The sequence below is a fragment of the Rattus rattus genome, chromosome 18, assembly GCF_011064425.1.
Source record: "Rattus rattus isolate New Zealand chromosome 18, Rrattus_CSIRO_v1, whole genome shotgun sequence".
NCBI classification, from domain to species: domain Eukaryota; kingdom Metazoa; phylum Chordata; class Mammalia; order Rodentia; family Muridae; genus Rattus; species Rattus rattus.
The window spans coordinates 44,836,212-44,854,739 of NC_046171.1; the positions used below are offsets into that span (position 1 = coordinate 44,836,212).

Here is an 18,528-nt window from a genome sequence, read left to right on the forward strand (position 1 = left end):
TCTAACCTGACTAAGTCAGGTTGCTACTATGGCCGATTCCCCAGCCACGTGGCCCATTTCCTGATATCTTGCTTGGCATCTCCTTCATTGTCCTGACGGACCACATCTTCCTGGGTCCCACCTGAGACCCCTTCCCCCTCTCTGGTTTTGGAAGTCCCACCTTTCCCTCTCCTGTTCAGCCCTTTAACCGTTCGGGAGGTGGTGGAGAACAGTGTTTTACAAAGCACTGAGTCTGGAGATGGCTTCGCAATGATGGCCACACTGAAGTCGGGGGGGGGGGGCTGCAACCAGATCTCCGGGTACAGAAATCAGCATCTGAATGCACAATGCACAAAGACATCCCTCACCAGTGTGTGGGTGGGAGGAACCCTTTGATAAGCAACTTGAGAGGGTGCTGAGAGCAGCAAATCACTAGCCTGCCTCTTAGGGACAAAGTTCAAAGTCGCTACTGAAAAAGATGCTCCTGAAGGCTGTCTCGGAGGTCCTCTCTCCATGTGTTTACCTATCCCCTTAGTAACAGAGACGCACTGGTGTTTACTCCGGAGATAACACTTCCATTTCTAAAACAGTTCAAATACTCCGTTGTTAACAGTTGAGGTGGATATTAGGGACAACTGAAGAACTAACCTTAGTTCTGTCTTAGCGTTGGGTGACTTAGGAGCTTTAAGGTGACTGAGATTTCCTGTATCTGTTAAAAGGATGCCATTACGGGATTAAAGGGACAACAGAGATCTAGAACTTGGAAAACATGAAGGATATACCATCAGGGAGACAGGTTTTCATCGGTCACGGCCCAAGGAGCTAGACGAAAAGGAGAGAGAGTGAAGATATGTGAGGCTCTGTTCTTCTGTGGGTATTGTCAAGGTTTATCAGCTTGACACACCTGGGAAGAAGGAATAATGGAAGGGTTGTCTTTAGCAGATGCCTTGGGCATGTCTGGGGGGGCATTTTCTTGATTGCTATTCAATGTAGGAAGGCCTAGCCCTCTGTGGAAAGTACCATCCATGAGTAAGCAGGCTTGGGCCTCTGTACAACAAATGACTCAGGTTTAACCTGTAAGCAGAAACAAACCCTTTCCTCCCCGTGTTCCTTTTTGGTCAAAGCGTTCTTATCACAGCAACAGGGTCAATGATGATGATGATGGTGGTGGTGGTGGTGGTGATGATGATGATGATGATGATGATAATAATAATCCAATGAGCTGCTGCTGCACTTCTCAGGCTTTCTAGCCTAAGTAGTCAAACTCAAGTTTCTCTTGCTAAAAGGATGTCCTTGTAGACTGCATCTCTCTATGTCTTCTGAAGGGAAAGGCAGCGGACAAGTAGAAATGAAATGTAATTCAGCTTCAGAGACCGATTCCCGGCCCTCTTTTATAGGCCACCCCTACTATTGGTTCCATTTTATCGCAAGTGTAAAGCCGGGACAATAACAGTTTTCAAATCAACGTTTAGCGTGGCATCGAGTGTTTTCTGGGGATTTTTCTGAGTGTCCTTGGGATTATTATCTCTGAGATGGCAGGAGCTAGAACGCCTGGCAGCCCCTGGCATCTGGGTTCAGTAGTGCTAGCCTGCAACAGGAGCCTTGACAGTTAAAACCAACAGTGAGAATTCTCCCACCACGCTGGCTTTTTCTGATGGCCTTTCCTTTCCCATGGTTTGTAGGAAGGTAGGGACGCGCTATACACACTGAGAACTGGGACCACAAAGCGAGGCCTGAACACAAGCTATCGTTAGCCCATGGGTAGAGAAGTGTAGTTGGTCAATCTTCATGGGTCTGAGATCAGGCAGGTATCCTGTCTGTTTCCAACATAGGAACAGTGTTACCCAAAATACAAAACCCAAAGCAGAAGGGAGGAGTCATAGGGTAAGACAAGGACCCTAAATAACCAGCAGTCCTTTCCCCATCAGTCAGTAAATCAACAAGGGGTCATCCATCGTCTTGGCAACACCTCCAAAGAACCTCCACAGCCTGGAGGCCGAGCTCCCGGTGTCCATCAAGGGTTGGGGTGGAGGGAGGGGAGGGGAGGGAAGGAGGGAGGTGAGCTTCCTTCACGATCACCGTGAAACATTTCTTCCATATCCAGAGTGGCAGGCGAGCCCGCGGGTTGGGGAAAGCTGGCTATGGCCAGGGAAAAGGCAAAGTTTCTCTTCCCCGGCGCGAAGGGAGGGAAGGCGGGGTAGCGAGGGGCGGCGGGAGGCCGGTCGCCGAGCGGCGTGGCGCGGCGTCGCCAGCGTGCTCCTCCGTGCGCCCGGGCGCGGCTGGCGCTCCTGCAGAGGGAGCTGTGCGCCCGCTCTGGCGCCCGCGCGGCGACTCCGCTCCCTCTTGCCGCCGCTTGGGCCCGCCCGCCGGGGAGGGGCTCCCGGCCTAGCCGACAGCGTCTTCCTGCTTGGCGCACAGCCGCGCCGTGAGTTCGCCCGTGCACGCCGGCCCGCCAGCTGTCCGCCTGCTCGCACGCCGCCCTCCGCCGCAGTCCGCGCCCAGCCTTGCCCGCTCTCCCCCTCCTTCGGCCCACGCCCGGCTCCGGCCATGCTGTCCTTCCAGTACCCCGACGTGTACCGCGACGAGACCTCAGTGAGTACCCCGCTCTCACCGCGCCACACGGCCCGCGCCGCCCGCAGCTCGGCTCCCGCAGCCCCCGTGCGTCCCCCACCGGCTCCCCGGCCTTTGTTTGCGGAGCCTCCCCGGGGTCGCGGGGCTCCTCCCAGCGCGGAGCCGGCGAGCGGCCGCGGCCCACGTGCCCGCGCCGGTGGTCTACGCCGCTTGGCTCCAAGGACAGACCCCCAGTGCAGGCATGGGCGTCTGGAGCAGTGGGCAGCCAGAACGTACTCCAGTGTTTGTAAGGGGAGAAGCAGTCTGGCTTAAATATGGTGGTAGCACGAAGTGTATGCTGGTGTGTATGCGTTGGAAATGATGTAAGATTTGAAAACAAAAGCAAACTTTGAGAACTTGGAATTTGCAAGTCCTTGGAGTTTGAAGCTCATTCATTGCGCTTTAAGGCTGCCCTGCCCCAATCGGGTGCCTGGCGTTGGTTGCTGAGGTGCAAATAAGGAGACAGTGTTGGGGAAGGCGCAGTGGGCCCACAGTGTCCTGAGGTCAGCCAGGTTTGCTTAAGAAAGGAAGTTAAGATGGGGTGGCCTTTTGGAAAGAAAGTTCTCCCCACTGGGAGTTAACTGTTTACCTAAGCTGCAGGTGAACTCCAGACCCAGTTAGTGAAATTCTGAAGTGTGTGTGTGTGTGTGTGTGTGTGTGTGTAAAGTACTTTGGAACTTAAGTGGATTGAATCCAAACATTAGGGCCTTAATTCCTGTAGTCACAACCTGATTTCTCAGGTTACTTAAAACAGAATCAAAGTAAAAAATATTTTTGTATAATACCATTCTCTTTTTCTTTCCTGTTTACTTTGATCTGGTTCATGCCAGAAAATGCCCTCTTGGTTCAGCATATCACCCGTGGAGGTAAAGGCTCCAGCATTAAAGGCCATCTTGCTACCAAGTGAACTTCCAACTATCCCTGTAACCGCGTTTCTGTCTATCACAGGGACTGGTTAACCCCCAGACAACCTGAATGCTGTCTGTTAGTTGGGTGTCTCTCGCTGTCTGAGTGACATTGGGCAAATGTCTTACCTGTTATGAGTTCATGTCTGAGGCCTTCTTTTATGAATGGACTATTAGGGCTGACAGGCCTTGACTTGCTCAGGGAAGACTTGTCTATTAGGTGGCCTAGCCCTGCAGTGGGCCAGCAGCAGAGGTGTGAAACTGATTGGACTCTGAGTCTCCAATGTCTTTTAACTTCGGTTTAGCATATGTATACATATATATGTTATTAGTGATGTGTATTATATATATATATTATGTTATTATAATGATGTGATATATATATATATATAGTACCATTTTGTGGTTTTGATAAATATATTCTTTATATTCTTAGGGTTCCCCCCCCCTTTTTTTTTTTTGAACTTGGGGGTGGAGTGAGGATGGTATTAGCTCTTGCTTAATTTTCCCTTACTCCAGTCTGCCCCGACCTTGTAGTTGATCATTATTTAACAGTTCCTGGAAGGATCAAGTCATGGATTTTACGAAGTTTCTAAAAGTTTGCACACATCTGTGGAAGGAGTGTTTAGAATTTAATACAGTCCATTTCCTTCCCACTGAAGATCTCATGATACCCCTCAAGCCTGTGGCCTTGGCAAAGGAGTACCAGCCCGGTCTAGCCTCTGGCTTTATGGAGTACTAATGTTGGCCTGATAACCTACACAGGTGGCATTTCCTACAGTGGGGTTGTACTAGCGGGTCATAGTCTTGACTTCATACATTGGCTCGATCGTATGCTTATAGGGGTTTGGTCCCCTATAGCATATGCTGGGGTTCTGTCCCTCGAGGAGCATCTCCCAGCCGTGCTTATGCGTTCCCCCTAAATATGGGGTTTGTGCATGACGCTCATGGGTGTTCATGAACAGAAAATCCCATGTAACACCATTGCTTGTTCTGTGTCATTGTTAAGTCTAACAGGTCAGGAAATTTAGGCCTCCCACAGGACACTCGAGCCCTCATAAAAGAGTGCCGAGTTAGGAGAACACGGGAAAGGGGGCGAATTTCTCTCAGGAGGCGGGAATAATTTCCCAATTGAGCTTGGAGTTCGCTGGCTAAGGAAGAGTGGACATTCTTGAGTCTTGAGATGAAAATAAAGCCATCGTTGTGCAAGCCTGAGTGGCTGTAAAGTCCGAATTTACTTGTGGGATAGCAGGGAGACCCTCATGACCACGCCGTCCACGGAAAGTCGGTCTGGGAGGTAGCTGGGAAGAGACACTGCTCCAGGCTTGAGGGGGGGGGGGACACAACAGTCTGCGAGCCATCTCACAGGTGCAAGTGCAGTAGGGACAGCAGGAAGCAGAGAGGTGTCTTATCAGCCTCTCAGCCTCTCGGGGAGGGCAAGGGTGGTTTCCACACTTAAATCACGATGAGTTATATGTATGTAACTATTCAAGGGGTATAGCTACGATAGTACTAGAGTCTAATAAAGGGAAAAAAGTAGGAAGGGGGACATTGTGGACCGTAGCTCCTGGGGATGGACAACGGGAGCATCCTAGCGAGTCCGAAATTTGTCTTGAATTTTTGTCTTCGAGATTACTAAGCCAGATCTGGGAAGACAGAGCTATCTGCGTCCTATTAGGGTGACCACTTTGAGTCAGTTCAGGATATGGGATGCAATGGGTTCTGAGTTCAAGCCCCAGCCACGTACTTGCTGGGGTACACTTAGTCAAGTCTATGCACCTAAGTACATAGAATGACATTAGGGCCAGCTACTGTGGGGCTGCGCCCCACTGATTAGCCCCCAGGCCTTGACTGCTTTAGCTCTTGCTGGCTTTAGTTTCCCTATGTCACAGCAAGGGTTGGATAAATTACTGTGATGAGATCTGTGGCTAATGTTAACTCACAGACTCCTGCCTGTGCACAGCAGATCCGTTGACCTCTGTCCTCCTTAACCTCGGGATTTGTGTTTTTCCGTCTGTGGTGTGGAAATATGAACAGCCATTTGTATAAATCCACCCTTTTCTGTATAGCAGAGTTGTGAATATTCGGGGAATACTCATCGTAGCAACACTTTTCTCCAAGCAGTGGAACTGCCAGTCTACTTAACTTTTTGTACTTTCTTACGAAAGGTTAAGCTTGGGGTATGCCCAAGGACGTTTTGTGGTCTGGACTCAAGGCTGCCTGGCTGGTTTGGTTGCAGGCTTGACTCTGAATGTGGATGGCTGCTCCATCCTGTGCCTGCCAGAGCACCTCAGAGGGCCTTCAGAACTGTGACTTCTGTATCGACAGCAAGGAGAGAGTCTTTAATTCTCAGCCTGTTTATCCACTCGGGGTGTCAGATGAGAAGGGCTTGTAGGAGATCTCAAAATGCTTTGACTGAGTGGCCATCAGCCAAAATTGACAGATCAAGGTGGAAAATTGGCTTTTATGAAGACCCTCGAGGAGCAAGTTTAGTCTGTTTTTAGGTCTCCCGCTCTGGTCTGTCCGTTGTATAATGAATCTTTTTCCTGCTCACCGGGCCTGTTCTGTGTGTCCTTTTCTTCTCTCAGGTGGCTCCAGGTAGGGAGGAATGCAGACAGCCTGGTGGTACAGGCAGGGGATGCAGAGGCTGCCTTTCTCCAGGAGAGTTGGCCCTCCTTGGGGACTAGCCCTAGCCTTCTGCTGTTACGGCGTAAAGCAAGGACACAGGTTAGACATCTATCTGTGATAGAGGAAGCATTCCTGCAGCCCGATACAAGCAGTCTTAGCCCGAGTGCTGGCATCACTCACACACTGGGCTGGAGAAACCGATAATGGGGTTTAGTCAACCAGATCGATCTTGACCCTACTCAGTGGGGAGACCGTGTAACGGTTTTTACTTTCGGATTGTGTCTTCAGGCATGGTCTTAGAGAGTGGTGAGGAGGGGCGAGCCTGTTTCTCCCAGCCCGCCTTTCCTGTCTTTGAGGCCAGGCCTCGGACTTTGTACTACTGTAGGGTGTCCCTTAGTTGGGAGCGCCGGAGGCTCCGCCCACACCAGGCTCCACCAGCGAGGAGCAGTTGTCCTTTCTGCTAGCAGCTTCCTTTCTTCAAGTGTCAGGGTGGTCTAAGTGGATGATGGCTAGCGATGAAAGGCCATCTCTAGAGCCGTCCATTGAGCATGTGCTGAGGTGTGTAGGCCAGCTTCTGGAGCTGGTAAGAGAACCATGCTGTGCATTAGGAACGTCCTTTTAATAGTTCAGACTCAAAAGCAAAGCCGATCGTCTGCCATGCCGGAGAGAGTTGATTTCGTCACCCAGGCTCAACGCACGTGTGTGGTGGCTGCCTTACAGCCGTGTCCTTCTTGTGTGCCCGCTGCATCGTGTCCTTCTGTGTAAACCCCAGTGACACAGTTTTGACGTTCTTTAGCCCAGCCATCAGCCTTCCTTCCATCCTGTACAGTCAGAGCCTTTCCTGTTCCCTGTGCACAGTCGGAGCCTTTTCCTGTTCCCTGTGCACAGTCGGAGCCTTTCCCTGTTCTATGCTGTACAGTTGGAGCCTTTTCCTGTTCCCTGTGCACAGTCAGAGCCTTTCCTGTTCCCTGTGCACAGTCAGAGCCTTTCCTGTTTCCTGCATACAGTCGGAGCCTTTCCTGTTCCCTGTGCACAGTCGGAGCCTTTTCCTGTTCCCTGTGCACAGTCGGAGCCTTTTCCTGTTTCCTGCATACAGTCGGAGCCTTTTCCTGTTCCCTGCATACAGTCAGAGCCTTTTCCTGTTCCCTGCATACAGTTGGAGCCTTTTCCTGTTCCCTGCATACAGTTGGAGCCTTTTCCTGTTCCCTGTGCACAGTCAGAGCCTTTTCCTGTTCCCTGCATACAGTCAGAGCCTTTCCTGTTCCCTGTGCACAGTCAGAGCCTTTCCTGTTTCCTGCTGTACAGTCAGAGCCTTTCCTGTTTCCTGCATACAGTCGGAGCCTTTTCCTGTTCCCTGCATACAGTCAGAGCCTTTTCCTGTTCCCTGCATACAGTCGGAGGCTTTTCCTGTTCCCTGCATACAGTTGGAGCCTTTTCCTGTTCCCTGCATACAGTTGGAGCCTTTTCCTGTTCCCTGCATACAGTTGGAGCCTTTTCCTGTTCCCTGCATACAGTTGGAGCCTTTTCCTGTTCCCTGTGCACAGTCGGAGCCTTTTCCTGTTCCCCGCTGTACAGTTGGAGCCTTTCCTGTTCCCTGTGCACAGTCAGAGCCTTTCCTGTTCCCTGTGCACAGTCAGAGCCTTTCCTGTTTCCTGCTGTACAGTCAGAGCCTTTTCCTGTTCCCTGCATACAGTCAGAGCCTTTCCTGTTCCCTGTGCACAGTCAGAGCCTTTCCTGTTTCCTGCTGTACAGTCAGAGCCTTTTCCTGTTTCCTGCATACAGTCAGAGCCTTTTCCTGTTTCCTGCATACAGTCAGAGCCTTTCCTGTTTCCTGCTGTACAGTCAGAGCCTTTCCTGTTCCCTGCATACAGTCAGAGCCTTTCCTGTTCCCTGCATACAGTCAGAGCCTTTTCCTGTTCCCTGCTGTACAGTCAGAGCCTTTCCTGTTCCCTGCTGTACAGTCAGAGCCTTTCCTGTTCCCTGCATACAGTCAGAGCCTTTCCTGTTCCCTGCATACAGTTGGAGCCTTTCCTGTTCCCTGCTGTACAGTCAGAGCCTTTCCTGTTTCCTGCATACAGTCAGAGCCTTTCCTGTTCCCTGCATACAGTTGGAGCCTTTTCCCATTCTGACCTTCCATCTTTCTTCCCTCTGGAGCTAAGGCACTCTTTTCATGGAGAGTGGCTTGACACCTTTGAGAACCTGCCAACTTTGGCTCCTGTGGTAATTTGGGCAGACCTGTTGCCCCCGAGCCAGGTAGTGTCTTTGCCTGGCCTCTCCCATTTCTCTGCCACATTATATATACAGTACATACTGTTTGTTGAGCTTGAGTACTAATTAAGACCTCATTTTGTCTTCTTACAGGTACAGGATTATCATGGACATAAAATTTGCGACCCTTATGCTTGGCTTGAAGACCCAGACAGCGAACAGACAAAGGTAATTCTGGTTTGGGGTGATCGGTAAACTATCTCAGAGACCCCGTTCACCCGCGGACGTCGGTAGCCTTGGGTTTTTCTTCCCACGTCTCCTTGTATCTCTGCCTTGGGACAGTGTGTACCTGTAGGTACCCCAACTTTTGGTCAGATGTTTCTGGAGGGGAGGGAAAGGAACCAACACATTTAGTCCCCAGAGTGAATAAATGTAGATAAACGTGGCTTGTCCTGGCACTGATGAACAGCGCACTTGGAGGGGAAACCCTAGAAGGGATGAAGAAAACAGTATGACAGACAGACATGGCACGAGAGATGATGCCTTAGTCCTCCTAGGGTTGGGGCAAGAAAAAGATCCTACTAAAATACTACTCTGGATAATCCACTACTGGTTTTGACACAACAAAGAAAAAAGTCAAAATTATAAGAGTATTATTCGGTTTTGTTAAAGGCAGGGCAGAGGGGAAACTCTTAAGAACGTAGAAGTCTGTTTTGTTCTGGAGAGCCGTTTTCCAGGGCCCAGCTGAAGCCCGATTTCATTAGCGAAGTTCTGCTCAAATGCCGTGGGGATTGTTCCTGTGCACGGGGGAACTTGTCAGTTACACATATGCTAAGTGGTTAGGCTTCCTCGGAAGGAGTGCTGTGTCTCAAAATCTCTGTATGTATACACATGCACATGCACACACGTGTGCACACACACATGCATTGCACACACAAGCACATATATTTGGTTGTTTTTTTTGTTTTTTTTTTTTTTGAGACAGGGTTTTCTTGGTTTGTCTGGTACTTGTCCTGTAGACCAGGCTGGCCTCAGACTTAGGAGGCAAAGGCATTGCTACACACCTGATATCTTAAGTTCCTCACTTTTTTGAGGCTTTGAGGTATAATCTGTCTGTCTGTCTGTCTGCACCCCCCCCTTACACACGCACACACTGCTTTGTACATGAGAACATGTGTCCCAGGGCTGGGAAAATGGCTCATCAGTAAGGTCTTTGCCACACAAGCTTGAGGACCTGAGTTCAGATCACCCATACTCATAAAAATCTAGGTGTAACCATAGCCTCAGTGCTGGAGACAGTACAGTCCTGGGGTTTTACTGGTCAGCCAGTGCAACAGCATCAGTAGACTTCTGCCTCCACATGCACTCATGTGCATACATGCACACACCCATGTGCATATACATGAACACACACACGTACACACGCACATACACACACATGCACGCATGCACATACACATACATGTGCACGCACATGCACATACATGTGCACACACATGCACATACACATACATGTGCGCGCACACATGCACACATACACATGCACACACACAGACCACCAAGGACTGTCTCTAACACACTCGTCCTAGCCTTTGTCGACTTGATATACCCTAGTTATCTAGGAAGGGTGAACCCCAGCTAGGGAACTTCCTCCATCAGACTGGCTCATGGTCAGGTCTGGGGGTTGCTTTCCTTGTTGGTGTGGGAGGGCTCAGCCCTCTTGGCTGGTCCCATCTTTAAGCAGGTGGGTCTGGTCTGTATAAGAAAGGTAGTCAAACAAGTCCAAGGAAGGAAGCGGCATCCTTACATGGCCTCAGCTTTAGTTCCTGCCTCCAGGCTGCTGGCTTGAGCTCCTGTCCCGGTTGCCGCAGTGATGACTTACACGACCTGTATGACAAATCCAGCCTCCTCTTCCCCAAGCTGTTTTCGGTTGAAGTGTCTGTCTCCACAACATTAAGACAGTTAAGAAATACCATTTCACATATTCGAGTGTCTTTAGAATACTTTAGCATGTATTTCCCCCCTTCAATTTTATTTTATTTTTAATCAAAAAGAAAAGGCAAATCACAGGCTTGCTGTGATTTACTCTGGTATTTAACAGTATAGGTTTTCTAATTCTGACCGCGCTGGGCACGTAGGAGCTACCTTATCTGAAAGAGTATCAGAGCAGGCCTATAACTGGAAAACTCTAACAGGGAGGCGGTTTAGAGAGAGGAGGTCCGGGCGGCAACCTTTGAGGCTGTCGGTGTCACGTACCTGTTTTATAGCAGAGGTTCCAGACCGTAGCTCACACATAGTTCAGTGCATAGTCTGCAGATGAGCACAGGAGGGAGAGCCGGCTGGGCTTCGAGAGGCCCCACTTGGCCTGCTGACCATGGACCTCCTAATCTGAGATAAGTGGTCCTGGAGAGAGGAGACAGGTGCCTACCCTGGGGTTCCAGTGATAGCAGCTCAAAGGCTTTGGGGCCTGGCTTCCGTCAGCGACTTCCAGGGATGAGAGGCCTGTGGGCCCAGAGAGGAAAGGTATCTAATGGAGTTGAGGGGCAATCGTCACTGTTACAGCTGAAGGAGTTTCGCCTCTCAGGGGTAAAGGCTCCCGTGCTGTCTGAGGCACTGCTTGTTTAGAAACTGGGCTTCTCACATTGTCTTGGAAAGCGCGGCCTTGTTCCTCTAGCTTCAGTTTCTAGATGTGTTTCCTGAAAAGCAGAGACATCTCACTGTTGGCTCGCCCTGCTGCCAGGCTTCTGTGACTGCCCCGCACCCCCACCCCAGGTCCTGAGTCCTCTGGCCATGGAGGGAGCTCTGCCACCCCCGCCTGTGTGTCCCTGCCCTGGCATAGGAGCTGCTGAGCTCTGCTAGAGCAGAAAGGTTTTATACACAGTAAAACCTCATTGGTATAAATGAGACATCAGGCAGCCAGGGCAGTCTTCGGCATGGAGTGCCTAAGTCCCGAGAGGCTTGTATTCCTTCCCTGTGATTTGAAAGTGAGAAAATCAGGTCCCAGTGGTCCATGTGTGCTTCCAGTCACTCCTCCTTTGCCAGTCCACAAAGTCTCCATGTTCCTAGATGTGCTTGCCTTTCTCCTCTGCCGCCTGCCCCAACTCGCCTTCCTCAGCATACAGGCAGAGCTTGACGCGGGGCGACAACGTAACATGACAGTGAGGAAACCACTGTGCACCGAGTGGCAGCGGCGGTTGGGATTCTGCATGTAGCTTTTCCTCAGCTAGCGATGGGGTGTGTGGCACTGTCTGACCATAGCAGGAGCTGTGGCACCAAACTGGCCAAGCCACAGGACGGTCAGAGTCAACCACCAAGAGTCTCTAGCGTATGGAGTTGCTAATACGGTTCTATTCATTAAGTGTAGCCTTGTAAAAGCACTCTCCACTGCTTTGCTTTAAACTTCCCATGGGTTTACCAGGCTATAACCAAGTTGAGGAGCTTCTGCAAACCACTGTCTTCAAGATGAGAGGCCAGCGTGTCCAGAAATCTAATGCCACGCTCAGAGGAGCTCTCCTTGCTTGTATATCTCGTCAAGGGCTCCTCTTCCTCTTGGCTCTGCCTGGCCTCTCAGGCCTTTGGGGGACTGTGTCCCTTGTTCTATCGTCTGGGAAGCATCTTGGGTCACTGCAGGGGTTGTAAACTTGGGTTCGTTCTCCAGGGAGCTGGTAGTAGTCCACAGGGACGGTTTCCTGGTATCTCGGACTGTAATGATTTTAGCATTTTATCTTACTCCTCAGGCTTGGTTTTGTAGCCCTCGGGTCCAGATGAAAGCAGCATCTATGATCTCATTCTCTTTATCCTGTGTAGCCTTTATCCCTTCACCCTTCTAACTGACTCCTAGAGTTGGTACTGAGTCCCTGAAGGAGATGTGCGTAGGGGAAGGAAGCATTTATATCTTTCAGGGGATATCCAGTGAAATTCCGATTGTCAAGCCAGTCTCTGATCTCATCTCTGAACTCCTGGGCATTGAGCACTTCTTGAGGAACCAAGTGTATAGTCAGCCGCGCAGATCTGATGGCTTTTTCCTCTTGAGAACTGCTCCTGGCAAAGGGAAGATAGCAGCTCGCTTCACCTTCTATTTCTTGAGAGAATTCTTAATAGGAACCAGAAGAAAAATCAATAGAAAAGATCGTGCGTGAGTTACCCTCTCTAAAAGGAAGTAAGACAGGACTGCCATTTGTTCTGGAGAATGCAGTGTACATTTTCTTTCCTAGAGCACTGCACACGTTCTCTTGCCATTCTCCTATCGACCGAGCTGCTTGGGGTAGCGCCATTACGCTTCCCAGCAGGGAGATGAGAGGCCCGAAACACCGTATCTTCTTCCTTTGCCCCAGCGCCTCTCTTTTCCTTGCCTAGGATGTTTTAATAACCCAGTGTTTCTGAGATGAGTAAGGTCACGGGTTGACCGTTGGAGGACGGGTGCTAGGAGATGAACACCTCCTTTCTTAGGCTCCGTTCCTGTATCTGTGGAGATCAGTTTTCCATGTGCTTGCTTTGGCTTCCGGTTTCCTCTCAGATGTTGACGTATTCAGGAGAAGTTGCCGTTTATTACTCTAGCTTGGGTCTACCTGGAACAAGAGCTTTTCCTAGAGTGGTCCAGAGCCAGGCGAGCAGGGACCCCTGACTGCATCACCCCACCAGGCCCCTGCAGTGTTGGGTTTGAGGAAAGCCAGTAGGCTGGAAGCCCGCCCTGGGATTTCAGAGCAATGTAGTGCTAGTGAAATGGCTTTAAACCACGAGGTAGCCATGAGCGCACACAGGGTAATTTAGGCGCACAGGGACTCCAAGCGTAGGCTGGCTTTGGTTTACTGTATTCTTTGAAGACTTCCTGACCAGTGGAGATGTGTGCTTTGTTCCTGTAGCCTGTGAAATGCTTCTGTGCGGTGGAATGGAGTACTGGCTAGATGACCTAGAAGTTGGAGGGCATAACTAAGCCCTTGGTTTTATTTGTGCTTCTGTGACCAAAGGAAGCTATTAAATTTAGCATTCGTCCCCTTCATAAGAACAAGCGGAGACAGTTCAGGGGTAACACACTTGCTGTGCAAACATGAGTGCTAGAGTACTGAACCCCAAAGCTCATGTGAAGGCGTAGTGGGTGTGGTGGCTTACCTGTCATCCCAGTGCACGGGAGGCAGAGAGTCCCTGGAGCAATGTCTCTCAACCTCCCTAATGCTGTGACCCTTATACAGTTCCTCATTCTGTGCTGATCCAACCATAAAGTCATTTTCATTGCTACTTTACAACCATCACTTTGCTGCTGTTACGGGCTGTAATGTAAGATATCAAAATACCTGTCTTAAGTGACCTCGGTGAAATCTCTAGAGGGGTCTGGATGCACAGGTTGAGAACTTGCTGCCCCAGAACAAGATGGTTATCTAGGCCAGGTGAATCCGTGAGCTCAGGATTCAGGGAGAGAGATCCTGCAAAATAGATAGAGACCCATCAAGGAACACACCTGACACCAACCTTTACACACGCATATACACATGTACCTGCATACTCAGGTTTGCCCAGGCTGCGTGAACACAGACAGACAGACAGACACACAGGCACAGGCACAGGCACATGCACGCATGCATATACACATGCACCTGCATACACAGGTTTGCCCAGGCTGCGTGAACATGCACAGACAGACAGGCATTTACGCACGCACACACACACACACACACACACACACACACACACACATACACATGCACCTGCATATACAGGTTTGCTCAGGCTGCGTGAACATGGACAGACAGACACAAACACATACGCACATACACAAACACACAGACAGGCACACGCACACAGATACACAGACACACAGACACACACACACAGGCACAGATACACAGACACACAGACAGGCACACGCGCACATGCATATACACAGACAGGCACACACGCACATGCATATGTACACACAGGCGCGCACACACACACACACACACACACACACACACACACACACACACACGCACACGGATTTGCTCATTCTTCAGCTGTGAGGTCCTGACACCCTTGTGAGAATGTGTGCCTAAAGCTCCCCTCAACGTCAACAGTGAGCAAAGCGAGATGCGGTTGAGCGCTGCTGCCTACAGCAGACCAGCTTCCCAGCCCTGCTTTTAGTCACCAACTCAGTGTTGAACTTTAAAGACTCTAAATTCTCACCTGGAAACCCAGCAAGTTTTCCTCTTGAACCCTTGATTTTTCACAGAAGAAACCCACGTTCTTACTTTGATCTCCACTCTAGTACAGCCCACTTGAGAACCCAGTTCCAGCGTTTGCAAGCATGGCAGGTAAACTGGACCAGGGGTCACCTTAGAGCCGTTTGGTGCCTCCTTTCTAATTGCTACATCGAGAGCCACACTGGCAAGGCTGGCCTGTGAAATGGACCCGTTCATTAATGTCTCGTGTCAGAACCTCGGTAGAGAATGACGCTGTATGTCACCCTATCAAATAGAGGCAGAGAAGGCTTTATAGGTCAACTTACCGCCACATTATTGCAGCCTCCAGGACTTCTGTCTCCGATCTCTCCTCCCCTCCTGTGGGATTGTGCAGCCTAAGTTCCGTTTGTAAACATACTTCGCCTAGATCTACCCTGGACATTATTATGCGTTTAGGGTACGAATTCCTTTTGATGCTTGCTGGCATAATTGGCAGAAGTGTGAGGAAGTTGCTGGCACCCAGTGACTCATTTCAGGTCCTCCCTGCCTGTTGGTTTTCTTTGTCCTTGTCTCGCTTTCTGTACCAGAGTTTTTGGGTCAGTGGTTTTACTTATTATTGCACGCATGGATGTGCGTTTTGAGCATCAGACTAAGGATGGTCCATGCCATCTCCCTGACCCTTGTTTCACGGAAGCAGTAGAAGCCGCTTCTGGCTGCGTTAAGCAGAGGGGTCAACAGCAGGATTTGAAGGCGGTCACGGGGATGGGCTGCGGGCCACGCCTGGAGCGGGCAGACTTCAGGGAGGACCTCTCATTCTGCACCCACCACTGCTAAGGCTGTTTGCAGTGACTCAGTCCTCTGTCTCTCGTTCAGGTAACTGTGCCCCCAGAGGGTCTTGGTCAGCCAAGCCGCAGACGAGTGCTCCTCTCTTGACTCAGGACACTGGTTCCCGAGCTGGCAGGACAAACAACCTGGAAATCCTGCTCACTTAGGAAGGAAGGGGGGCGGCAGCCGCTCTGGCGGCCACGGGCCCTCTGGTGTCTCACCCTTCTCCTCCCGTTCTCTCACCTTGCTGCCTTCAGCTCCTGTACCAGCTCTTAGGTTGCACGTGCTGTGGTGTGCAGTGTGCCACTGTGGAATGCATTCGAGACTTGCATGATAGAGAGGCCGCCTTCGAGCTCTCGGGGGTCGGTGCCGAAGGGAAGTTGAGTTGCACCTTGAGTGGAAGCTTAGGCTCTGGTCCTTTTTGGTTACTCCCTGAGAAAGTCCCACGATAGAGAAGCTGACCTCTAAGGCACTGGTAAAGGGGGATAAGGACACATCCGTTTTCCCTGTAGCCATTCACTCAGGCTTCTGGTTTTCTGTGAGATGCTGGCATCCCGTGACAACTACGGCTAGATACGCAACTTAGTGGCAGTAGGCGAGTGTGTAATGTGTAGGGTGTGTCAGTCACTCCTCACACCCAAGGAGAAAGAACTAAAAAGCCAAATGCAAAGATAACCGTCTCCTCTTTTTCTTCCATGTTTAGTTGCTCTTAACCCGTCTGCCCTTCTCCTTGCTGTGTTTATGGGGAACAGTGCTCATTTGCAGAAGTCACCAGAGCCACTTATGGAGCATCCGGCCTTGGCTGGGGAGATGGCTCAGTGGTTAAGAGCACCGACTGTTCTTCCTAGAGGTCCTGAGTTCAAATCCCAGCAACCATGTGGTGACTCACGTCCATCTGTAATAAGATCCGATGCCCTCTTCTGGTGTGTCTGAAGACAGCTACAGTGTACTCATATACAAAATAAGTAAATAAATCTAAAAACCTAAAAAAGAAAAAAAGAAATCTCTGGTTCCCATCCCTCGTCTTTATGATCTAGAAAGCCTGGGATTCTGACTGGGAGGTTGCTAGGGCAGGGTCAGGGGAGGGTAATGGCGCCTTAGGGTTAGGTCGAGCCCACTGACCAGGCACTGTGGCTCCATTCTTCCAGCCCTCCTTTTAAATTAGCTTCTTCGTAAATTACAGCATAGGAGAGCAGGGTGGGGGTAGGCAGGGTCTAGTTTTTCCTCACCGGGGAAGCCCGAGTCTCAGAACACTTACAGGTCTTCGGGGCGAGCTGAGCGTTTGGACCTGAGCTGTTGAGTCACTGATATCTGGTAGTTCCGGAAGATCTTTGCCTTCCTCCTCCTCACCCCAGGCTGGCGTACATCCGGGTGCTTTTCAGCTTCCCCCGTTGGCTTCCTTCTTCCAGAAGTTTCTTCCTACTCCATTCTTCCCAGCAGCAACTCAAGAGGACTCTACAGCACTTGGACTCTGGCTGTTCAGGCGGTAATATGTAGCCATTAAACGAGCCACTTCAGAAGTAAAGACGGCGTTGAGCTCCAGTTCCACAGTTTTAATAGTTTGTGTGGTCAGGCTTTGAGCCTTTCTAAAGCCTCAATTTTCTTACCTTGTAATTCGAAGAAACCACCTCACGTAGATGTGAAAAATTAGATGATTAAATAGTTTCGAGCCATTCATCAAAGTCACGGGCTCACAGGAAGTGCTGCCTATCATACACTCGGCATTGGTTGCACTTACGGTGGGCAGTTGACACAGCACAGGGGCCGTCCGCTTATCCATGATTTAGAGACCTCCTCTGTGGAGCTGTGTGGGACAGGGCCGTATGCTGTGATTAGTTTTTGAACCTTTCCAAGAGTTTCTGTCATGTCGAATCATCCGTATTTCTCAGAAAATGGCCCGTTTTATCTGGGCGTTTTAGGATGCTAGCGTGGGGCAGGCTGGGTGGTGATCACGCTCCCTGGTCACACTGTCAGGTTGTGTATCCGTGTCCCTTTGAATTTTGAGTATCCATCTCCTCACCTTTAGTTTGACTAGGGCTTTGCCTGAGTGTCTTTTTTTTTCTTTTAAACATGAAAAGTAGTTCTTTGACTCACAAGTTAGGCTTTTTAAAACTTTTACTAGTAAGTTTCTTACTTTTTTTTTTACTTTTTTACAAATGTGAATGCTTAGTTTAGTTTACCTTGGTGATCTTTGGTTTAGGAATTTTGTTTTTCCAGACTTTCCAGTCAGCTCTGGGATGAGCTCTGGTCAGTCTCTGCTGGTGACCACTCCCACCTTTATCAGCGAATTGTAGGCTCCTACAACTGTCTGTCTGGCCTCTTGATTAGCAAGTCTGAAACCCATGGAAAGGAGCTTGTGGGAGCACGCTACATCAGGGAGTCCAGGGTTGTGCGTGCGTGCGTGTGTGTGTGCGTGTGCAAGTGTGTGTGTGTGGGGGGGGGGGCTGTTTAGGATCAGCCTGATCTAGGAATGGGTGTGTACAGTGTTCCTGGGAACCTGGCTCTTAGTCCATTAGGTCATTGTGTATTTTCCACATGGCTCCTCTGTGGTTGGGAAAGATAGGTCTTTGTTCCTTTAGGCTTCACCCTCCTTCCAGCCTGATGTCTCCAGAGACCAGGCAGTCCGTCTACCTTTGTTCTCTGATCCCAAGAAAGCATCTTATGGCCTTGCTTTGTAGACAGGAATTGGTGGGAAACTGCCATTAAAACGAGCAGGACTGACAGAGTATCGAGGGCAGACTGCCCAGGCTAGCGGCCGTGTTCGTCGCTGTAAGGCCAGTTGCACTGAACCTGTTGCAGATGGTAAGATCTCACCGTTGCTTTCCAATGGCCACTGTGTGAGTACAGTGCTCACCTGAACCAGATGCCCCTCATTGCTTAGACACAGGGAGAGCCCTGTGTATCCAGGTATGCACTGAGTCCAAGCCCAGCCCCGTGCAGCCCTTAATTTAAATGCCATGGACTAGATCAAGGGCCCTCTGCCACTGCCTGTGAGAGTCATAGGCGAGCCTTCCTTTCCCCAGAGCAGCCTCTCCTGTGTGGATTCCACACTGACCCTGCATCTAAGGAGTGGATACTCTGGTTGGCCAGCAGGGGTCAGGCATTCTTTAAAAGAATCGCCCCTTGGTCAAGTCTCATGAACTTTTTATGATACCCTCCATACACATACACACACATTATACATAGTCTTTTTCTGGTCACGTTGGCCAAATCTCATG

The 18,528-nt window shown here is 50.2% G+C and overlaps 1 protein-coding gene across 1 annotated transcript in view; it reads left to right on the forward strand.

Moving 5' to 3' along the window:
• The first annotated feature begins 2,370 nt into the window (after nucleotides 1-2,370).
• The window catches only part of Prep (prolyl endopeptidase), a 95,102-nt gene continuing 78,944 nt past the window's right edge, over nucleotides 2,371-18,528 (forward strand). The window contains exons 1-2 of the mRNA XM_032888595.1: nucleotides 2,371-2,571; nucleotides 8,484-8,558. Coding sequence (XP_032744486.1) covers nucleotides 2,527-2,571; nucleotides 8,484-8,558 — 120 coding nt within the window. The 5' untranslated portion in view covers nucleotides 2,371-2,526. The remainder of the gene's footprint in view (nucleotides 2,572-8,483; nucleotides 8,559-18,528) is intronic.